At 36.5% G+C, this 22,073-nt stretch overlaps 1 protein-coding gene across 1 annotated transcript; it reads left to right on the top strand.

Annotated features, from left to right (window-relative positions):
* Positions 1–488: 488 nt before the first annotated feature.
* Positions 489–21,409, top strand: YME1L1 (YME1 like 1 ATPase). Its single transcript, XM_040546365.1, has 19 exons — positions 489–704; positions 2,559–2,690; positions 5,101–5,263; positions 6,136–6,234; positions 7,944–8,053; positions 9,175–9,325; positions 9,416–9,523; positions 10,297–10,379; positions 11,383–11,473; positions 12,821–12,973; positions 14,218–14,350; positions 14,556–14,618; positions 15,122–15,234; positions 15,601–15,756; positions 16,407–16,558; positions 17,437–17,563; positions 17,660–17,733; positions 18,366–18,452; positions 19,625–21,409. Exons 1-19 carry the CDS (start codon positions 675–677, stop codon positions 19,766–19,768), a joined length of 2,169 nt encoding a protein of 722 aa, XP_040402299.1. The 5' UTR covers positions 489–674; the 3' UTR covers positions 19,769–21,409.
* Positions 21,410–22,073: the final 664 nt, after the last annotated feature.

Here is a 22,073-nt window from a genome sequence, read left to right as displayed (position 1 = left end):
GATAACCAGTGATAGGACTCGAGGGAATGGCCTCAAGGTGTGCCAGGGGAGGTTCAGGTTGGAAATGAGGAGACATTTCTTATCAGAAAGAGCAGTCAGACATTGGAACGGGTTGTCCAGGGTGATGGTGAAGTTACCTTCCCCGGGGGTGTTAAAGGAAAGGTTGGATGTGGAGCTCAGGGACGGGTTTAGGGGTGACATTGGTGGTAGGGAGATGGTTGGACCAGATGGTTTTGGAGGTCTTTTCCCACCTTAATGAGTCTATGATTTTGCTCCGTGTCTAGGGGCTACGTCCGCTGCTGCCGCCCTCATAAGCAACCCTCCAAGCACATCCTGCTCTGGGCACATACGACTGCAGCCTGGAGCCAGCGTTTAACCCAGCTCCACGCTGTAACCGTTGTTTGACCAGCCACCTGTTATTTGGGCTTTAGATGACGCCGGCGGCGCCACCGGGAGACGTGGGGGGAACGGGCCGGTTGCTGGGCGGCCCGCTTGTGAGGCAAGCGGAGCGCCTCCGGAAGCTTTTCCATCCGCAGCCGCTTCCGAGGGCGCTCCGGGCTTGGGCGCTGCCGGCGTCGGCAGGGGGCGGCCATTTTGCCGCCGAGCGGGGCCCTCCTGCTGCCGGGGCCGGGAGGAGGACGGGGGGCTTGTGGTGGCCGCCGCCCCTCGGGAGGATGTTTTCCTTCTCTACCGTGCAGCCTCAGGTGGGGACGGGGGGGGGGATAGCGGAGAGTAGCCGCAGGCCGCGCTGCCCCTTCGCGGTGCGGGGATGGCGGCGTTTAGGGGCTGTGGGGATCGGCTGGGGGAGCCCGGGTCGTTTTGGGGGTTGAAGAGGGAGCCTGAGGGGGCTGCGGGGCGGCAGAGCCGCGCCGGGTGTTGCTGTGGGGGGGTGCATCGGGAATCGTGGCTTGGGGAGGAGAAGGGTCCCCCCCCAGACCCCTCGGTGTGTGGGGGGGGAGAAGGGTCCCACAGATCCCTCGGTATTTGGGGGGGTGAAAAGTCCCACAGACCCCTCAATACCGGGGGGAGAACGGCCCCACAAACCTCTTGGCATAGGGGAGAGGAGGGCACGGTAACACCTCGTGGAATCAGAAGAGAAGAGCTAACCTATAGGTTTCATTTTTTATGACTCGTTTCTGTGGTGTAACCAAGGGGGTTAAGCTAAAGTGAAGTTGTGCAGTTAGTTGTCACGGGTTGCTGTGGAAGTTAAAAAGAAACAGCTTAGAAATGTGGTGAGGTAGTGAAGGAAAAGTCCTTTAATTATTTGTTACAGAAATGAATCCGGATGCAACCGGAAAGTCATCTTTCATCAGTCAGTGGGTAGGATGGGACTAGCGGGTTGCACGGGCTTTGGTCTGAGCCCGTGTTTTATCCTTATGCTTTGTGCTAGCGGGATTAGCGTGTTACAGTGTTCTGCTGTGGGCTTTGATAGTTCCTTCCAGATGCGGGGACCGTGTTAATTGCTTTGCTGGTGCCCTGAAATTGAGAGGAGGCGTGATGCAATTCTTAGGAGTTGTCACTCTGCACTTTTGTAGTGGGAAATACATGAGAAGGCCTCTGAGTCATTAGAGTGCTAGCTTTGGCTCTTGCAGGCTTTATAGTTTTACTGCAGCTTCCGAGTTTACTCTGCACAACTGATTCTGAGGGACTTTTCACGTCATGCAGCTTTGTCTGTGTTCTTTTTATTCTTTTGTATTCGTATCTATGGTATTTTATATGTTTTGTAATCATAGCAGGGGCTTAATCAGGAATTGCAAGGCACTGTTCCAGCAGCAGGAGCTGCAGCCCAACTCTTGTTACCTAGTGACACATGCTGACACCGGGGCGTTTTGGAAGTGTTGCAATTACTTGGACCCTGTGTTCACAGCAGACAGAGTCATCTGCTAGAGGAGGAGCCCTGATACTGGTGCACCTGGGCATCTGTACTTATTCATAAGATGGTGTTGCTGGGACCACTGAGTGTTGCTGAACTGCAGAATTAACTGTGATACACGTGTGTGCTTTGTGTAGGCTAGGTTGGTACCTAGCTTTGTTGCTAAAGTGAGATCCCAAGGGATAATCCTGACAGTCCTGAAGGGAAAGTATTAATTATAGTAGCAATTTTGTTTCCTTACTATTCTAGCAAGAATCCATAAAAGGTTGTCTGTTATTTTTTTTTGTAACTGAACATTGTCTTATATGTGAATTGAGGACAGTCTCTGTGTCACCTAAATGTTGATGATCTGTGCCTGCTTCTGTATTTGAAAAATCTAGTGATTATTTTCTTTAAACTATTATTGTGTTTGAAAAACAGGAAACGTAGCCTTTATTTTCTTCATCCAAGTTTTGTGAGCTTCTAATTTGTCATGCATACTTGAACTTTTTTTTTCTATAATTAGACGTGTCAGCTAACACCGTAGTGTTGAAACTAAGAAACATGTTGTTTATTATGCAATCCTCAGTTAAAAGGCAGAATCCAAGATATGTAATTCTAAGTTGTGGTTTGGAATGAAAATATGTTTATAATGTTTAAATTGTTTAAAGGAAACTTAAATCATTAATTTATTTTATTTGCACAGGCTACTGTTCCTCTGAGTCACCTTATCAATGCCTTTCATTCACCAAAAAGCTCCACTACTACTGCCAGCACAGCATCCTTACAGCCTGTCCAGAGGGACTCCTCGTCAGAGCATGATCCTCAGAACAGTGAGGTACTGAAAACCTTTGGAAAATGTGGTTTGCTTATAATTGAATTCAATCTCGGTAATACCAGTTCAAGTGAATTTCATGTTTGACTCATTTTAAAAAACAATGTAACAGGACTAAATGCAACAGACTCTTAACAGATAGAATATAACTTTATCGACAGAACTTAAGTCAATGTTTTGGCAGTAAGAATTGTACAAAAATTCTGTATTTAATTAATAAGGAAAAAAATGCAGCTAGTACCTATCTTAGTACTGATTTACAAAGCTGGAGAGGACCTGTTTCCACTTAATGCTTTTTGCTGGCAAGTAACAAGATACCTTTTCTGTTAATAAACCTGTTATTATCTTTTCAGTCTGAGTCCTAGGAAAGTGTTCCATCACTACTTTTGAGAAAACTGTCTGAAACTTAAAACTTGTTGAGGATTCTGGTAGATTAATAACATATTTGCGGGCTTTTCTTTTGACATCAGCTCTTGTTCTTAATGCTGAAAATACAGAGAGTGCAAGGTAGTTAGATCTTGCTATTTTTTTCAAATAATTTCTTGCAGTGTTATGACTAAGATGATTGTGAGGAAAAACATGGAGTCTCTACAACTAACTACCAAAATCTAGAAATTTGCTTCTGGTGATAAGAAGCGATTTCAGCAGGAGACTTGGATTTTTGCATGGAACTAAAAGCATGTTTCATCTATTCAGTTTTGTATTTGTCTGTCTACTCCATAGGAGAATCTTTAATTAAAGAGATTTTTTTCTTGTAATTCTTCCTCTTTAATTCATCATGTACTGGTTTGTTTGTTTCTATCATGACACAAGTATGAAAACAATAATTTAAAAAACTGCTACCAATGATAGGAACTTTATTTTTAAAAGAAGTTCTTAAAACAAGTTCATTAGACTATAATAAACCTAAGTTTAAGTAAAGGTTAAGCTCAACTTTCAAGTGACCAAATATTGACACAGTACGTGCAGTTGTAATATCGAATAGAGTTGAACTAATGGAATAGCAAGTCATTATCTGAGGTCACGAAGTCTCTATAGTATGAAGTTAAACCTGTATGTGGGGGTAGTAACATCTGAAGGGTCGTAGAAAACATTTTTCTGTAGAGTTTTCTGTGGGTTTATCTTTTTTTTTTTTTTTTAAATCTTCTTACACCCATCTCCCCCAGTAGTATTTCAGTAATTTTCTAAACAATTACTAAGCTGATGTAGGAAGGTTTGATCTACTCCTTCACACCATGTGTAAATGGTGTTTAAAAGTCTACTTTTTTCTTGAGTAGAAGTGGTCTTTAAACAGAGTACCGTGTTTATAGTTTAAAATTTTCTTAAACTTTGAATAGGGTGATATTGTAGATGCATCTAGAAGTCTGCTTTAAAATGGCTTCAGCTTTTGACATCTTATTCAAGTGTTTTTCATGTAAATCTCTTTGTTGGGAATCTAGTTTCATCTTAAAAGTAGAACAACGTAAAGCTTACATAAAAATGATTTAGGAAAAATGAAAATATAATCCATAACGTTCTAACTATCAAATTAAATTTCACTGCAGAAACATTTTGAATAGCTTGTCATGTAGTTACTTCTTGGTTAAGAAAACATTAAATCTAGTGCAGAGGTTGTATCGAGAGGCTAATAGGTACTTTAAATGGTCCAAGCCAACAGGAAAAACGTTCTTATAAACGTGTTTTTAAAAAAAATACCTATCTGAAATATACAATGTTAAAATTACTTTAATCAAGATCACTGCTTTCATAACTGAAGCAGATGCATATTATCTCTTGCTTTTTTGTAGTTTTTGATTTTTTTTTTCTGTAAGGAATTCCAGATCCTAGCTCCTACACTCTTATAAGTACAGACTTTTGCCCTTCACTGTGTCTTCCCACCTTATGGCTTTTTAAGGTTGAACTCTGGGTATAGTTTCTAAGCATCTGGTCTTCAAGTTTCTGCTAAATTTGCTCTACCGAGTTTTTGCAGGAAAGAAAAAGAGGTGGTGTGTGGGCTTTTGTCTTTTGCCCGCTTGAATAAAATAATAAGTGGATATTACTTGTACATCTCCCCCCTCACACCCTCTAGTCTCTGTCATAAGTATGAGAATGAGTTGGAAAAGAGCATTTTTTTTCCTGTGCCTGCTCCAGCCATGGGAGGTATTAAAATTGTGAATTGGGAAGAAAATTTACTTGCCATAAATGTACCCTGCTAATGAAAATGTCAATGTATGCATATGAAAAAGTTACCTTGTATTGACAATAGCAAATGTTCTTTAATTGTTTCCTTTCATTGTTCTCTTAACTTAAGAAATGGTTGTTTGTCTGAACTTCTTGGCTCAATGCAGCACTTACATTTTACAATTGACTTTGTTATTCTCATTTTTTCCCATCTAAATTAAGTAAATTGTGAACACTTATCTCTGTTTTGCAGTCTGTATTTAATTTAAGAGATCTGGGATTGTCTGATTTGAAACCTAACCAGTTCAGAGAACTCGTGAACAGGCTGCTTCCTGGCTACTATACAGAAAACAAAGTCTATTCGCCATGGCATACATCATACGTCTCTGCTGAGTCCTTCTTTGAAAATAAACATGGTATGTTTTAGAGTCAAGTGCTAATGAGAATCGATAAAATTAAATTATGAAGGTGAACACTGTGTTCTTCTGTAGTTTAATTTCTAGTGCTGTAGATAACTCGTAGTTCAAAAGTGTTTAATAAAATGTCTAGTTAAGAGACTAGTAATATGTTGTTTATTGTGTGCAGGCTGTCTCTAGAGTGGCGCTTGTTGAATCATAGGATTTTAAAAAATTATCTTTAGAGATTTGAACCCATATTTTGGAATAATTTCTTAAATTTCAGACTTGAAGTAGGTAGTTGTTAAATTTGTCTAAACTCAGCTGTAGCACAGGTGCATATTCTATTAGTGATGAGTCTGAGCTATGAATTTTGTCACCCGTTTGCTTCACCAATAGAATAAATCAGATTTTGTTTATCTACTAGCATAACACGTTCATGAACATCTCCAGTTTACATAAAGCTATTCATTTTTTGTTTGAAGCAACGCTACGTGAGCACTAAGTAAAAATGAATTCGGGATGACAGACTATTAACTGGCCATGTAGAGTATTTCATTGCTGGAAAAAAATGAAGTGTGTTTCTTTAAAGATGTTTTGTTGGGATTAGTCTTAAATACAGGCAGTAAGGGCATCATGAAGATCCCCAGAAGTGTGTTAGAAAAAGAAGTGTGTAGTTGATTGAGATACTGCCTATGTGGTATTGCAGTTGGGAGGAAGAGCAGAGGACTAATGTCTGACGGCTGGTAATGGGTTAATTTGTTTCATTAACGGGTTCTTAAAGGATTGTGCTAGAATAAAATTCATATTTAAGAAAGAAAAAATAACTTGTGTGAAAAGTAATGTTCAGTTGCCATAGGTCGTGCTTACATTTTGATACTATATTTCTACAGGTTTCGGGGATGTCTTTAGTGCTTTGCGCTCATCATGTTTGTACAGGCGGCATCCTAATCCCCTCCAAAATTTCTCTTCAGACCTTAGGTGTTGGCCAGGTATGAAACAGTAAACTGTACTTTTTCTTTATAACATATTTTTATTCTGGGAAGTTTTTTTTTCATTTTGTTTTAAAAAGGACTAACCCAGAAAATATTACGTTTCCAGAAAGAACCTTTGAATTGGTATTAGCACTGTAAATTGTGAAGATATTTTTTTGTATTTGAGCAGTATATTTCCAGAATTAAGTCAGTAATCACGGTGTTACTAGAGCATCTTGTTCAAAGATGTCAATATTTGTGGATAATAGTTTTAAAAGATGATAGACGAACTGGCTACTTTTGAATCAAATCTGTCGAATCTGGTATTCATCCGCATTAGCTTTCTAAGGTGTTTCATGACTTGTTTAAACCACTTCTGGATGATGGTGGGTAACAGCAGGGCTGCTTTAGCAAGAACGTAATCAGGAGCTCAGGGAGTTCAAATACTGTCGTCTGTTTAGCTCTAGGCTTTGTCTGGCTACTAGGTTTGGTTTGTGTCCCACAGTTATGAGAGAGATGCTGACAAAATAGAGATGCCCCATCGCTGGGCTACGAGAAGGGTGCAGATTGTAGTACATTTAAAGTATGGGAAAAGCTGAAGGATCTGAGGCTTTGAAGTTTTTAAAGGTTTTAAAGTTAGCAGAAGAGACAGCAAGAGGTGATCTCCTTGCCAGTGGAGCCATGTTAGTTACCCTTCTCTCTTGCATCTTGAAGAGGCAGCAGTTACAAGTAAAAGCAAAGGAAATTCCTGTAGGAAAATTTTCACAATGAGAATGATTAAGTTCTGGAACAGTTCCTCTGGAGAGGTTGTCTTCTGAGCTATCTGATCTGATGTTGAAGTTTGTCCTTTTTGGAGCAGAGGTTGGACAGAATGGCCTCCGGAAATCCCTTTTATGTGGTACTGTTCTATGATAGTAGAAGCCCTAGTTACAATTAAACGTTTGACTGCCATTGGTGATTATCTTAGAACACATTAGTGAAAGATTCCTGACTTCCACGATTTGTGTGGTTACATCTCCATCACAAGGTTTCCTTTGTGATAGAAGATGACCTATAGTGCTATAAACTCACTATATTTAAATGGTCTCATTTCTTTTGTCAGTTTCTAACAACAGGTCTAAGCCGTTCTAGTTCTCTCCAGGGCATCTTTTTAGCTGAGCTGAGCTTTTAGACAAAGCTTTTCTTAGAGCATGAATCTTCATTCCCAATTCCCATCCTTCTGGATTAGCTTTCAAACATTTCGTGTTTGTCAGCATGTCTGGATTTAATTCATGTGTATGTCTGTTGTATTCCTGGAGACAGTGATGACAGGGTTCACCAATTATCTGTAGTTCACAAAGTGAGCTCCTGATTATTTTCACAATAAAAATGTTATGGAAAAAATGCATTCTAAAACATTAAGTAGCATACTTGACAGTTCAGATTACAAGTGTTCAAGGTTGCCTAACACAGTACTAAAATGTGTTGGTTTATTTATACAGCTTATTTTATTAGATCCAAAAGTGTCTTCATACAATTTTCTGTGTGTTTTTTTTTGTTGGTCAAGCATCTTAGATAGATTGCTGTCTGCAGTTCTCTTTCTACCTTGAATATTTTGGGAAGATTATATTTGGTTTGATCAGGATAAAGTCTTTCTCATATTTAGTTTTTGAAATTTCATATTTTTTTGGTTATTACTGTTATTGTAGTAGTAGTAATGGATAGCTCTGAACTTTCTGTTTTTAAAGTTTACATACAATCACGGAGCTTTAAGACTTTGCGATCAAGAGCAAGACGTTTGCAGTCAACATCTGAACAATTTGCCGAAACAAAGAACTCACTTCCTTCACTTTTGAAGGTAAAAACAGGGAGCATTATCCAGTTGTGCAGGGCTTATTCAGACCATCTCTTTCTCTTGAATGAATCTCCACAATTTACCAAAAGTATTCTGTTTTACTAATGTAAAAAAAATTTCTTAACTTTAAAACTTGAACTAAATGACAACATGCCATTTTTCTTACTAATACACAATTTGCTTCATATGTCATGACTATAAAGATAGTTTCAGTTTTTAGGGTAGTAATTTAAATGTGAAAACACTGATTTAGAAATAAAGTTATCTGTATTCTGTTATTGTAGCTTTGTTTAAAATAACTTGGAGTCAAATTAAGTATTCATTTAAACAAAAATACAATTAGTTTAACATAAAAGAACATTATTTAGGTGATTCAGCATGTGATTGATGCTTTAAGGATATACTTATTTGTGGCAACTATCTTTTTAAGATGCAGAAATTTTAAGGTGGATGTTTTGATGGGTTTAAAACTCACTTGTATACACTTAATTTAGCAATTAACTCTCCAGACTTGGGGTAGCTGGCACTTACCAAAACCAAGTTAACTGAGGCACTCTTTGCTTCTAATTGGTTGTACAGAAGTCAGGCTAATTAAAGCGTGTTCTTATTTTATTTTTAAAATTTCTTTGAACTTTCCCATTCTTTTAGTCATACATGATTTATTTAATCTATGGTCTAGGTATACAATGAATGAAGATACACAAGAGCTAGTTCCATGCAATGTTGCTCTTAAATTCGGTAGGGTGACCAAGCTCTATCAAAACTATACTTTGAAGATATTTCATGTTTGGAAATAACCGAAGTTGATTTCATGAAGGAAAAAGGTTAAGCTAATAACTCCCACTGAATTCAGTATACAAAGCTAGTTGTGTGTAAGGCTGTCTTAGGCTATGTCTGTTGTTTGGGGCTCTGAACATTATCTGCTTAGAGCAAAAATCAGGATGACCCTGCTGGCACCACAGTGATTTAATGCTCAAACTACCACCTCTGTTGTCTAATTCCACAGCACCTGAATTAGATGCTTTTTCTCCCCCTCAACAATGCTGTTGAGGTAATAAGGTAAATATATATATATATATATGAAAACTGAGTTTACCCTAACATTGTTATGGAAAACATTTTAGGGCTTTATCCTGAGAAAGCGAAGAATTGATGTTGAGAACTTGGATACGCTAATGAAAACAAAAAACATCCCAGAGGCACACCAGGATGCTTTTAAAACTGGTTTTGCAGAGGGCTTTTTGAAAGCACAGGTATTCCTGCAAAAAACACTTGGTAAGTTGTTTTAGTTCACGTATTTTGTTTTTGCATTCAGAAAGTGGTTTATTCCAGCCTATTTTAAAATCTTTTTGTTTTCCTTTGCAGATTCCTTAAGAAGATCACGTTTGCTTTCTTTCTTTCTCTTTGTTCTTTGTTTTTATCTTGCTATATATTCCTCATTTTTACCTGGGAAAGGCTCTTTTTCTGATGCTGGTAAGTTAACTTTCTTTTTAAGCTCTTTTACTTGTGTTGTACTTCCAGTGGGCTTAGCTCAAATTAAATGTGTTTTGACATGATTGTTTTAGTATAACATTTCAGTGTACTAATGAAAGAGTTGTTTGCTGCTTTTGGCTACAGTCTTTTAAATGGTAATGTTACAAAATGTTTATGAATACAAAGTTAGCTTTTAGTGTTATTTTCTTTTGATGAAACAATTGTATGGAACCAACAGAGAAGTCTGATTGTTCACAGATTGTATTTGTCTTTGAGTTTAGATGATGTGTTACCTAGGTTAGCGTAGGCAAAATGGTTTGATTTTTATTTGTAGTCACAGCCTAGTTGGTGTTTGCATGGCCAATTGCCGTCATGAAAAATCTGGTGGAAATACAAGAATGATCAAAGGCTGAGTTAATGCAAATGGAGAATTTCAGTTTTGTGTTGAGCTGTGATCTGGTCTCAAGAAGATTTTGGTATGTGCAGAAACATTGAGGGCAAACTGGTTTTGTGTACCTGTTTCTGGATGCAGAGCTTTCTGCGCTACAAATGACCTAAAAGCATTTATCACTGAATTAACTGAAAATAATTTAAAGAATTTTTTTTAAATATATTTTATTCTTGCTTACATTTGTAAATGGAAACATTGCTTTTTAAAAGGCCAGGTATAAAGGTGGAGGCTTAACATATGCATTCAAGTACAAAGTACAGTCTTGGAACAAAATGACTTCATGTGTGTATTTTGCTCTTCCTCTTCTGCTGTTTGCTATTAGTACGCTTTCGAACATCAAGTATCTTTGATGCAGCAGTTGATCCAATCCAGCTGAAAAATGTTACCTTTGAGCATGTGAAAGGGGTAAGTTCAAAAGTTAATTGTGTGAGAATTCTTTTTGAATCGTCTTCGTGAGCCTGAAGAATGCCTTACTCTGTTAAAGGAACTTCTTTTTATGAACTGTTTTAAAAGACAGATATCTCATATTTGGATATGCCTGAAATCTTAAAACTGAAATGAACAAAGATATGAATGATAGAATAACATTTGCCATTTTTGTGAAGTAGAGAAGCAGTGCAATCATGAGTAACTGACTTGATTGCTTTGCTTTTCTCCCTGCCCCCAAGTTTTCTCAAGGTGTTTGAATCGAAGCAGAACTATATACCGACTTTTCTCTAAGGCATAACCTGTAGTTTTCTTTGACTTTTTGCGTTTGTTTTGTACTTGAAAGAAAACCAGTTCAGTTTTAAAACCTGGTAATTGCGTTTTCACATACTTAACCCTGAATGCTTGAGAAAGAAGCCTTATGTATATTTTGATTACTCAACACCAGGGAGGTTTTAAGTACTCTTATATTATTTTATATCTTTGAGGCATTTAATACTTTGAAAAAGGCTCACTCTCAACTTGTTAAATTTTTGAAGGCTAGAATAGCAAATAAGTTGAATTTTGAAAGTCAAGCCATAAGTACGTAGGTTCATGTTTATTTCTGTTCAACTGTTCTTTTGCTGTTGGTAGCAAAATGAGGACCTTCCCCTTAGATAAATACATAGCTTTGTCTTTTTAACTAGTCTAAGATCCTGACATAGGACTTTTGATTCCATATTTATCTTGTTGGTCAGATCTGGTCTTGAGCTGTTCAGTTATTCCTTCAGTTTATTAGTCATGTAAAGGGTTGTAGGAAATAGGTTAACTTATAGACACTTCGTATCAACACAAATTGTGATACAGTTTTATCTCCTCTTTCTGCTATGTATTTTTGTTCAAATAAACTTGTCTAAGTCTTTAATACAAAGGTTATTTACAAAAAAGATGGAATATTTTATAAATGCTTATTGATATTTCTTGGCATGTTTTTAATATGTAGGTTGAAGAAGCTAAACAAGAATTGCAGGAAGTTGTAGAATTCCTGAAAAACCCACATAAATTTACCGTACTAGGAGGTAAACTTCCAAAAGGTAAGAACCACTGTTCAGCAGATGTGAAAACCATATGTAGCCATGGCTATGTTTGTTCTATGTTGAATGACTAATTTACAGCCTTATCTCTGAACATTTTTTTCCTTTGGGGAATCAAAAAAGCGCATGACCAAGATGATAATAAATACCACTGTTTCATTTACTTTATATTTGGGGAAAAATAAATAGTAAAATAATGTTTAAATAAATTATTAAACATTTAAACGTATTTATTTAATTTAGTAAATAGTAAAAAAATGTTAGTGGTAGTAGATTTCCTTACTTGTTTAAAGTATTTGAGGAACAAATGCCTCCTCAAAGAGTGTTGTGAAAGTTTCTTTGAGGATACTCTTAAATGAGGTGCTTTCTTTGTTTAAGGCAGTTATGTTGCATGCTTCCTGTCTTACTGTCAGTTTCCCTATGTGTAAAAATTGGTCACCACTCTTACAGAGGATTGGAGATATCTGACATGTCACTGAGCACACATAGGATTTCAAAAATATTTACTGATAAATTTATGTATAACTGGTATTGATATATTTTGGAATAGAACTTGATGTGGCCCAAGGTCTCTTCTAGGTCTCTTCTTTTTCTTTTAGTGTCCATAGAAGGATACCTTTTTTTAAAGTTAATAGTTTCCTGTGACCAAATTTTTTAATTCTGTTTTCTCATTTGAGAAGTGTATATATATATAACATAAAATTAATATAAATACTCACCCAAGATAATGCAAAAAAATTCTCCAAAAATCTTCAAGTTAATTAATCTTGAAAAAAGAATCTGACAAATTCCACCCCCCACCCCCATTTCTTAATGATAACCTTTTAATGTTTAAAAAAAATGTACATGATTATCCATAATTGATTTTTCTCATGTGCTTAAAAATCTGACAAACCACAGCGTTGTGATATACAATCCCAGGTCAGGTCGCAGACAGGAATGACTTCTTCCTTTCCTTTCTGTTAATAGACCAAACACTTTCTTATATTTTTGTTAGACTTGTGTTATCTTGATAAACATCCAATATGAAGAAGAGACTATTAGGGATTCAGCTGCTAAACTCAGTGGTAACTTTGTGGAATAATTCTGGTTTCTGCTTTTATTTAATAGTCTTACAAGCCTTTTTTGTCACTGTTTAAATGTGGTTCAGAATATATCTAGATCTTTTAAAGGAAACTACTTCAAACTGCAAGTAATGAGCAGTACCTGAAACAGGATGTTAAGTTTTCTGAAGCAAATGTAAATTTCTTTTAATGCATGGAAGACCCATACCTGTATAATAAGACTGTGTGGTTTTGGTGTTTTTAACGTGTTGGTGACTTTTTTCTCTTACTTATTTTCTTTTAGGTATTTTGTTAGTTGGACCACCTGGAACTGGCAAAACTCTTCTTGCCCGAGCTGTAGCTGGTGAAGCTGATGTTCCATTTTATTACGCATCTGGGTCAGAGTTTGATGAGATGTTTGTTGGTGTAGGAGCTAGTCGCATCCGGAGTCTATTTAGTACGTTAAGTATTTGTGGTTTTGAAATCTTTTAACATGCAAGATTAAGTAGTCAGTGTGTACGTGACTTAGATTTCCATGAGCAGCAACTAACTGTAGAAACTTGCTGGTGGACAGAATGCAATTGTAGCAAAAACTATAACTTACAATACACTGGATGAGAATAAAAGTTATTTAATCAGAGCTGTAATGTTCTATAAACCAAACGGATTTTTTTAATTTGTCATTTAGCTATTGTAAAATGTAAATCACTGTAAATTGAAAGTAAATATAAAATTTAAGATAAAAATAGTGCTAACCATTTCAGGTATTCCCCTCATTTTTATATTGTCTCTTTTTTTCTGAATTAGAGCTGTAATATAGCATCACAGTGTAGCACTCACCTCAGGTTTCCTTTTGCACTCCCATCAACAGGCCCAGAATAAAGGGCTTTATAATAAAATTTAGTTGTCTCTCCTGTGCAAACTATCAACCTAAGCAGGTTTTCTGTTTTAAATGTTCAAATAAGTAATAACACAAAGGGTGTTGGCGGAGAGTCCAACTTCCTTTATGTTTAGGACTGAGTGTCAGGCACAGATAACGTAGAAGGTGGTTTGCATTTGTAGAAGAAATGTGGCTTTCTTCATCTGGAAGGGGAACAAAATGTAGTGGATGTGTTGCACCTTAAAATGTGCTTGTCTTTCTGTTGATTAAAGATCTGTAATTACTATTACAGATGTGTCTAGCTGGATGAGATGAATTGCATCCTGGTGTGAATGTACAAGTCTGTCATCTTAAAGTTTACAATTGCTTTTTTATTTTGTTAATGCTGGTAAGCTTGAGGGTGGTGTTTTTAACTGTCAGATAACAAGCATGCTCTATTAAAATAAGTTAGTTAAAAATAAGACCCATAGCATTTCACGTTATTTTTATTTAATAGGTTCATGTTTTGTACCTGAGCCTATGAAATAAACTGTTGTATGAGTTGATAGAAGATAGGATGACTTTGTTAATCTACTGCACTAGGAATTTTTTTGTACCATAAGAATATACAAGCTGATACAGAGATGAAGAACTTGCTTCTTTGCATTGCTTCATTTCAAAAATATATTTCATTCTGGGAGGCTAAAACTGGGACAGCTCTGGTGATGCTATAACACTTCATAATGCAAGAGTAATAGAGATACAAGAATCCTAAATTACATCATACACTTTCTGCTGCTTTGTGTGGTTGAAGTGTCTTTCAGCTATTTTTCTTTTGTCAGGGGAAGCAAAAGCAAATGCACCATGTGTTATATTTATTGATGAGTTGGACTCCGTTGGTGGGAAGAGAATTGAGTCTCCGATGCATCCATATTCAAGACAGACCATTAATCAACTTCTTGCTGAAATGGATGGGTAAATATCTGGATTCTGAGGGCATAGAAGGTGCTCACTGGTATTTTGAATATTTGCATGAATTTTTCTTCTTTGACAGCATTGATTTTTTTCATAACTTTTAAAAACACTTTCAAGGATATACATTTAAAATGATCTGTGACAACTTTCTAGTATTTGTAATTCATTCTGTATAAAAACACATTCTTGGCCTTTTTTCATACAGGTTTAAACCTAATGAAGGTGTTGTTATTATTGGTGCAACAAACTTCCCTGAAGCATTAGATAAGTGAGTATAATGCATTGATCATTTTTATGGTATGTATATGAAAAAAAAACCACAGAAAAAACCCACCCCACGACAATTTTCAAGAATTAGTGTTACAGCTGGAGATTTGTTTTCCCTTGAAAAATTTATATATTGATGCTTAAAAGGTCAAATTAAATCTCAAGAAATAGGCGACCTGCTTCTAAATATCTAAAACTTCTGCAAGTTTTTCTACTTAAATTGATTGGTTACATTCCTTGTTTACCATGCGTTTTAGTAGTTGCTGACAATAGTAGTTTACCTTATTTACAAATGCAAAACCACTTAAAATTGGTTGGTAATAAAACTTTCATCTGACTTTATAGATACAAATAAGGAAAATGCATTCTTTGCATCTGCGCACCAGACATGGTCTATATAGATGTCTTTAGAAAGATCAGATGGATTTGTCTTCCTCATATCTATTAGTAACAGTTTACTGTGACTTTTTAAAGACAATATATTAAATTATCTTTTTCCTTTAGTGCTTTAATACGTCCTGGTCGCTTTGACATGCAAGTTACTGTTCCCAAGCCTGATGTAAGAGGTCGTACAGAAATTCTGAAGTGGTACCTAAATAAAATAAAGTATGATCAATGTAAGTAAATACACTATTGTAATTATCTTTTTATATAACTGTTCATACTTGATCAACCCACTGATGTATTTAGTCCTTTATTTCAATAGCAGTAGTGTCTTTACTATGTATTTTAGAAAAAACACAAGAAATGTCTAGTACGTTGTGTTATGACAATTTTCTGAGGCAGGGTTTCTTTCCAGCCCCCAACAGGGTCATAGTGGCTTAAGCATTACACTTCATTTCTTCTAAAGCTGAAAGTTGTTGTTTAAACAGACAGTTCTTAAAATAATGATTCTCGTTCAGAATTTGATCATTCCTTGTTCATGATACAAGATTTTTTCAGGAACAATATGGACCCTAATGACTTTTTCTTTTTCCCCACAGCTGTTGATCCAGAAATAATTGCACGAGGCACAGTAGGATTTTCTGGAGCAGAGCTTGAGAATCTTGTAAATCAAGCTGCCTTAAAGGCAGCTGTTGATGGAAAAGATATGGTAACCATGAAAGAATTAGAATTCTCCAAGGACAAAATTCTAATGGGTAGGATTTTTATATACAAAAGACATAAATACGTTACAGCAGTTTTTTGTGTGATTAAAACTTTACAGAAGAAGAGAGGTTTTTGGTGTTGTTTTTATAAATAATCTTCTGTGTAGTTAATTCTGAATAGCATTTGAGACCTGAGACTAATTAGTATGTTAAAGCTAGTATTAAAGACATTCATTAAGGCTTGTTTGATACTCTGTCAAAAATGATGCATGTTGTATGTGAGCCTAGAGGCAAGACGTGAGTTTGATTTCCTCCTACTCCTCTGTTAGGAATAAGTGGAGGAGAATAGATGACCAGAAATCCAGAGCTAGATTCAACTAAGTTGCCATGTGGTAATGCAAAACTTGGAACATCTGCAGCGTACAGACCAAAATCTGGTCTGTTCATGCTTGAGAAAGGAAACGGGATTTCCTCAGATACCCAGATTCATTTTGATATACTCCTTTAAAAGGAGCTAGACTGCAGCGTATAGTTAGGTCTATTTTAGACATTAACTAACACTTATTAAGTGCAAAATGTTTACAAGTAGGATTTAAATTTTGCTTGCATGCTGTTCCACAGCTACTTTGTACTCTTGAGTATGTATAATCTCTGTATCATCGTGGTCAGCTGTACGAATGAGTTTGTTTCCTTCCTTTAAGGGCCTGAACGTAGAAGTGTAGAAATTGATGAGAAAAATAAAACCATCACTGCTTACCACGAGTCTGGCCATGCTATCATTGCTTATTATACTAAGGATGCAATGCCAATCAACAAGGCTACGATCATGACACGAGGAACAACACTCGGACATGTGGGTATTTCTAGAATTTATTGTTGGTGTGCTGTTAAGTGTTGTTGAGAAATCTGTCAACAATGTTGTTGTTGTACTTAGGTTGTAATGCATGTTGGGATATATTGAAATTTTCAGTTTAGGCAATCTCTTGGAAAGCTGGCTTTCTTTTCTGTGTGATACAAGTCTCTCTTCATTTTTTGAAATACGATCACATTTGCTTATATAATAACTCAAATATACAAGGAAAGAAATGTTTGATTCTGCTGCAGATAAAACAGCACTCAAGAGCAAGACTTCAGACATTCTTCAAAGGACCCAAAAGTAGCAGCACTGCTCACCTGTATTTTTAATACAAACATACTTTATCAAGTTGTTCTTTGTCCTATGTGACTTTTTCTAAACCTAATTGGTTACCTTCTTTCTAGCATAGATATTTTTAACTTTCTGTCCAAGTACTTGGTAGCTACTGTCAGGATAGAGAAACTTGTTTTCAATATATCGGTTTCTTCTGAACTTTATGAAAGTTAATGGATTCAGATAAAGAAAACCACTGCTCTGAATCCTCCAGGCAAGAAGTTAATTTGTGCTTAACCCAAATGTGGGGAATAAGGAGAAATGGATAGAATAGATTGTTCTGTTTCTGGTCCTACTTGTAAGCTTATGGTGTTAGGTTTAAGTAGCTTAATTTTATGCGATGATCATGGCCCAAAGGAAGCTATTTCACCTGGTAGACCAAGCACCTCGCAAGCAAACCTGATGAGTGCATAGCCTAGTAGGCAGCCCAGGGCATTCATGTTATTGCATTTATATCCTCTTTGGATTTGAACAAGAATACTTTTCAGATTATTTCAGTATTTCTTCTGTTTGTTTCGTGACCATGGTTCTGTATCTTCCAGGTATCTCTGCTCCCAGAAAATGACCGATGGAGTGAAACTAGATCTCAGTTGCTTGCACAGATGGATGTCTGCATGGGAGGAAGAGTAGCAGAAGAGCTCATATTTGGAAGTGATCACATCACAACAGGTCAGCTGATCAGTAGTTAGAATCTCTGATCAGAGCTTATGGGCAGAAGTGTTTAACTTGGTGTCAGTAATTAACTTAAATTTATTTGCTCTCTAGGTGCTTCCAGTGATTTCGACAATGCTACTAAAATTGCAAAACTGATGGTGACTAGATTTGGAATGAGTGAGAAGGTAGCGTGTCATCACTTCGTAAATACTGATAGGGGACACAGAAATGTTCTGGAACTGGCTGTCGGTGATGAGAGGCAAAGTAGTTCTGCTGAAAAAGAAGATTGTTCAGGCCTTGTGATTGGCCCTGCTATAGAGAACTCAATGAGAAAAGCTGTCCATTTGACAGTTTAAAAATCAGCTTGCAAGATCTTCACCTCAAAACAACCTTGAAACTTTCTAAAGTCTACAGGAAAAAAAAAAATCTAAACCCAAACGTTTTGGAATTGAGGATACTCTGAACCTGTAGGGCAGGGGGAAGGCGAATGCTGAGTTTTGTATACTTCTTAAGAAACCTTTTTAGTTATCATTATTGGCTGTTAAGTGCTAGTAGTCTGAAGTTCTTGCTTTCTTTTTGATTTTCTTTTTAAATAAGAAAACACTTAAGTTTCTGTACTATGACCTATGGAAATAGAACTCTGCGGTGACTATGCAGTTCATGAATATGCTTCTTGTTTTGCTGATTCTGTTTCAAACGCTTCAGTAAACATTATTTTATTTGTTTGCATGTATAAGAAATGGGTGCTGAAGCTCTTACAGAGTATTTTGTGTTATATTGCAATAGTGGCAAAAAGATTTTTTGTTTGTTTGTTTAGCTTGGTGTTATGACCTATACTGACACCGGAAAAGTTAGCCCTGAAACTCAGTCTGCAATTGAACAGGAAGTAAGAACACTTCTGCGGGTAAGATTCTCCCCTTCACTCTAACACATTTCTTTTGAAATGACTTGAGCATCAGCTCACTTGATTACTGAATTTGTAATGTGTACCAGTGAGAAAACATAGGTGGTTGAAAGTAATTCCCAAGTATTTAATGTAGCTGCAACTTTGAATCTCTTCGTATCAAAACTTTTTATAAATTGTAATGCAGGAGCAGTGGATAACAAGTTGATGGTGTTGGGTTCTTAGTATGTTCCTTAGCACTTCCTCTTGTGTAAACGCAAGGATTTGTATTTTGCCTGTTTAATTCACAGGAAAAAAAATAACACTTTTTTTTTTTTCAGAACAGATGTGAATGTTGTCTTTTCCTCCCACATTTCATAACTTGCAGCTAAATCATTTTGTGTAAAAACAGAGAAATGGCCATATTAGTTCAGATCAGAGAGTCATCTGGTCGGGTATCCTGTTCCTCGCAGGCATCAGAATCAGATGTTTAGGGAAGTTTATATCATTTAGTTATCTTGGAACTTCCAGATCTCTGTTCTGGTATTTGGAACTAGTTTGGTACAGGTGGGAGAATTATTTATATCCGATAACATCTAAACCATTAAAACTTTTTTGCTGAAGCTGTTTCTGAACTGACTTGGTCTGTCTGTGTAGAACTAAAAGTTAAAATTGAAGCTAATTATGCTGCCAGTGTATTTCTACTTGAAGCAACTGATAACAAGAAGTTATCTTAACAACAAGGGTACCTTTCAGCTTTGTAAAAGTACATCATACTTGGAGAGTTTGATAACCTTCTGAAAACTTTAGGCTTTGAGGGAATATTTCTTGAATGCTGTAACACTGTCCATAATGTAACATTTAATATATTTAATAAGCACCTTTTCAGATCTTGTAAGTCTCTATGACGTATGGAAAAATACTCAGACTCGTCTCTGGATTTTATTTTCAGTTGTAACTTTTGCAAAACGCAAAGGTGGCATACAGCTACATTTTCTTGAGCAATTATGGCAGCTAGGTTTTAAGTCTTTGTGGGATAGGGGCTGTGCTAGCTGTGCTATGTAAGGCACAACTTTAAACACGAGCTGTATTCACCCAGAAACAACTTTTTAAATAGAATATTCCTGTTACTTTTGTTCTAAAGTTTTATAACCGTCTTTTACCTTCCTTTTTTTTTTTTTTTTTAATATCAGGACTCATATGAGCGAGCAAAGAACATCTTGAAGATTCATGCAAAAGAACACAAGAATTTAGCAGAAGCTTTACTGAAATATGAGACTTTGGATGCCAAAGAGATCCAAATTGTTCTGGAGGGAAAAAAACTAGAAGTAAGATGATGACTTGTGTGATACAGTAACTGATAATCTGAAGAATGTACATCTAGCAATGCAGTAGTCTTAAGCAGCATAGCTTTTTTTTCCCTTCCTGATGTGTGTATGGCATTAGTGACACGGTAAGATTCTTCTGTCTCTTGTGAGCTTCTGTTACTTATCTATTGTGTCTCATCAGAATAAGACACAAAAATAAAACAGGTTCCTCATCTTCTGCTCCATCTACTCTTCCCACAAGAAGTTATTCAGAAAGATAAATCTCAGGGTTGAATTCAGGGTTTTGGTTTCGTCAATCGTGTTGAAGCTGAGAAGAAAAACGTGCAGATGTACTGGTGTGTTTTGGCATAGGTTCCTGGGTCACACCATAGCAGGTGCGTTTGAAATGAAACCCCGTAATATAATAGGGAATGTTTTATGGGTAGTGACAAATTGACAAGTAAATCAGTAGTATGAAGTCTAATGCTCGTAATCTGTTTTGAGGTTAGAGATCACTTTTAAAGAAAACTTATTTAAAAATGTAACAAAATATCCGTATAAGTGAAGCAGCTACAGAGTGCATCTCTATTAAAGGGAATTATGAGATTTCCGTGTTAGACTAAAATATTAGTGATTGTCTTCTCAGTGCTCTTGGGGTTAGAATACACACGTCTGGGAGAGGAATTTTGATGCAAAACCAATAACAGGCTAAACATGTCTAAACCTCTTTGGACCATGTTTTGGGCAGAACCATGGCAGGGATAAGAGAAATACCTGTAACCTCTGATGTGCTGCTGACGAGATTCTTTAAAAATTTTTATTACTGCAGTAGATGGATCTGATTTGATAACAATGCTTTTATACTGCTGGAGATTCTACAGAATTAGTTTCTGCTAATACTATGTATGAGCGTTTGATAATCCAACAAAGAATTTCTTCAAAGAGGACAATATTGCTCACTAAAATGTAGTTCAGAAAATGTTTGAAGCATGTGTTTCAAATAACATTCCCAGTCCTGTTCAATAGAACTAGGGAAATAAAACTTCTTTTCCAACCATTACAAGAAACTTCTGGAAATCCTAGGCTCATAATAAAAACCAGTTTCCAATCAAGTAGAAGTGATTGCTAGCAATTATATGGCAGTATTCTTCTGATCCCATGGAACTGGTTTTTAGGAGTAACACAACTTTATCATAATCTTTCTGTACAATTAGTTGTAGACTCCTGGGAATATAAACTTCTGTTGCAGAGAAGGCCTTTATTATTACGTTAATGTTGAAGGTTAACATAGTTGGAGATGAAAATAGTTGGGCCGGTGCCAATAAGTGTGAATGGAAATTGGTAACTACATTTAAAACTAGAGTTAACATATTTTAGAATTTTCTGGGTGTAATGCTTGATTATAGCCTAGTTTTCCAGTAAGATCACGTGTTTTTTTTTCTTTCAAAACTAGGATAACTTTCTATTTGCTTATTTTTCCATTGTCAGCTAGTGTAGTGACATCCCCGTGCAGCGTGGGAGAACTTCCAAACATTATAAAACAGTATACCAAATGCCTAGGCTGACTAGTTACAGTTGTACATGTATTTTAGAAACATGCCAATGGAAACAGAAATATACTGCATATTTGGCATCTGTTTTTGGAATAATAAAGGTTAAATTTAATTATGAGCATTGTTTTTTTTCCTTTTATTTATCACTGTATATTGCTACAAAATGTAATACAGACTTCCCTACTATGTAAACTAAGGTATTATAAAACATTTGAACCTGTAAATAAATTTAATAGTTATGGCAAAGCTTCACTCTCTAATGATATTTCTGGGGAACATTCTCCCTAGAAATTCAGACCTCTTTTTCAATACGTGCTTCAGTAATGGGATTTGGATGGGATTTTTTCCAGCTAAATAATGTAAATCAGTATTAGAAAACAAACCCCTTTCACTTTTGAAGTCACTAAAATCTCTATCGAATGATCTATTTTGTGGCACAAGTCCTGAGCTCTAACATCTTTCTTTCAAATGTTGCTTGCTATATGTGAAGATTAAAACAAGCGGAAGACCAAATAAGAAGCTGGTTTAAAACTGTTATCCCTTGTCCTATCACTATGCTACCTGACTCCTTCCCGATCTTTCCTCTAGGTCCCCCTTTTAAGTACTGAAAAGGCTGCTAGAAGGTCTTCCTGGAGTCTTTTCTCCAGGCTGAACAACCCCAACTCTCTCAGCCTGTCTTCACAGTTGAGGTGCACCAGCCCTCTCATTATCTTTGTGACCCTCCTCTAGACTCTCTCTGATGGGTCCCTCAGCCTTTCTAACGCTGGGGGCTCTTGAGCTGG

This window comes from Cygnus olor, chromosome 2 (genome assembly GCF_009769625.2).
Source record: "Cygnus olor isolate bCygOlo1 chromosome 2, bCygOlo1.pri.v2, whole genome shotgun sequence".
NCBI lineage: Eukaryota > Metazoa > Chordata > Aves > Anseriformes > Anatidae > Cygnus > Cygnus olor.
This window is presented reverse-complemented; position numbering and strand designations above follow the sequence as displayed.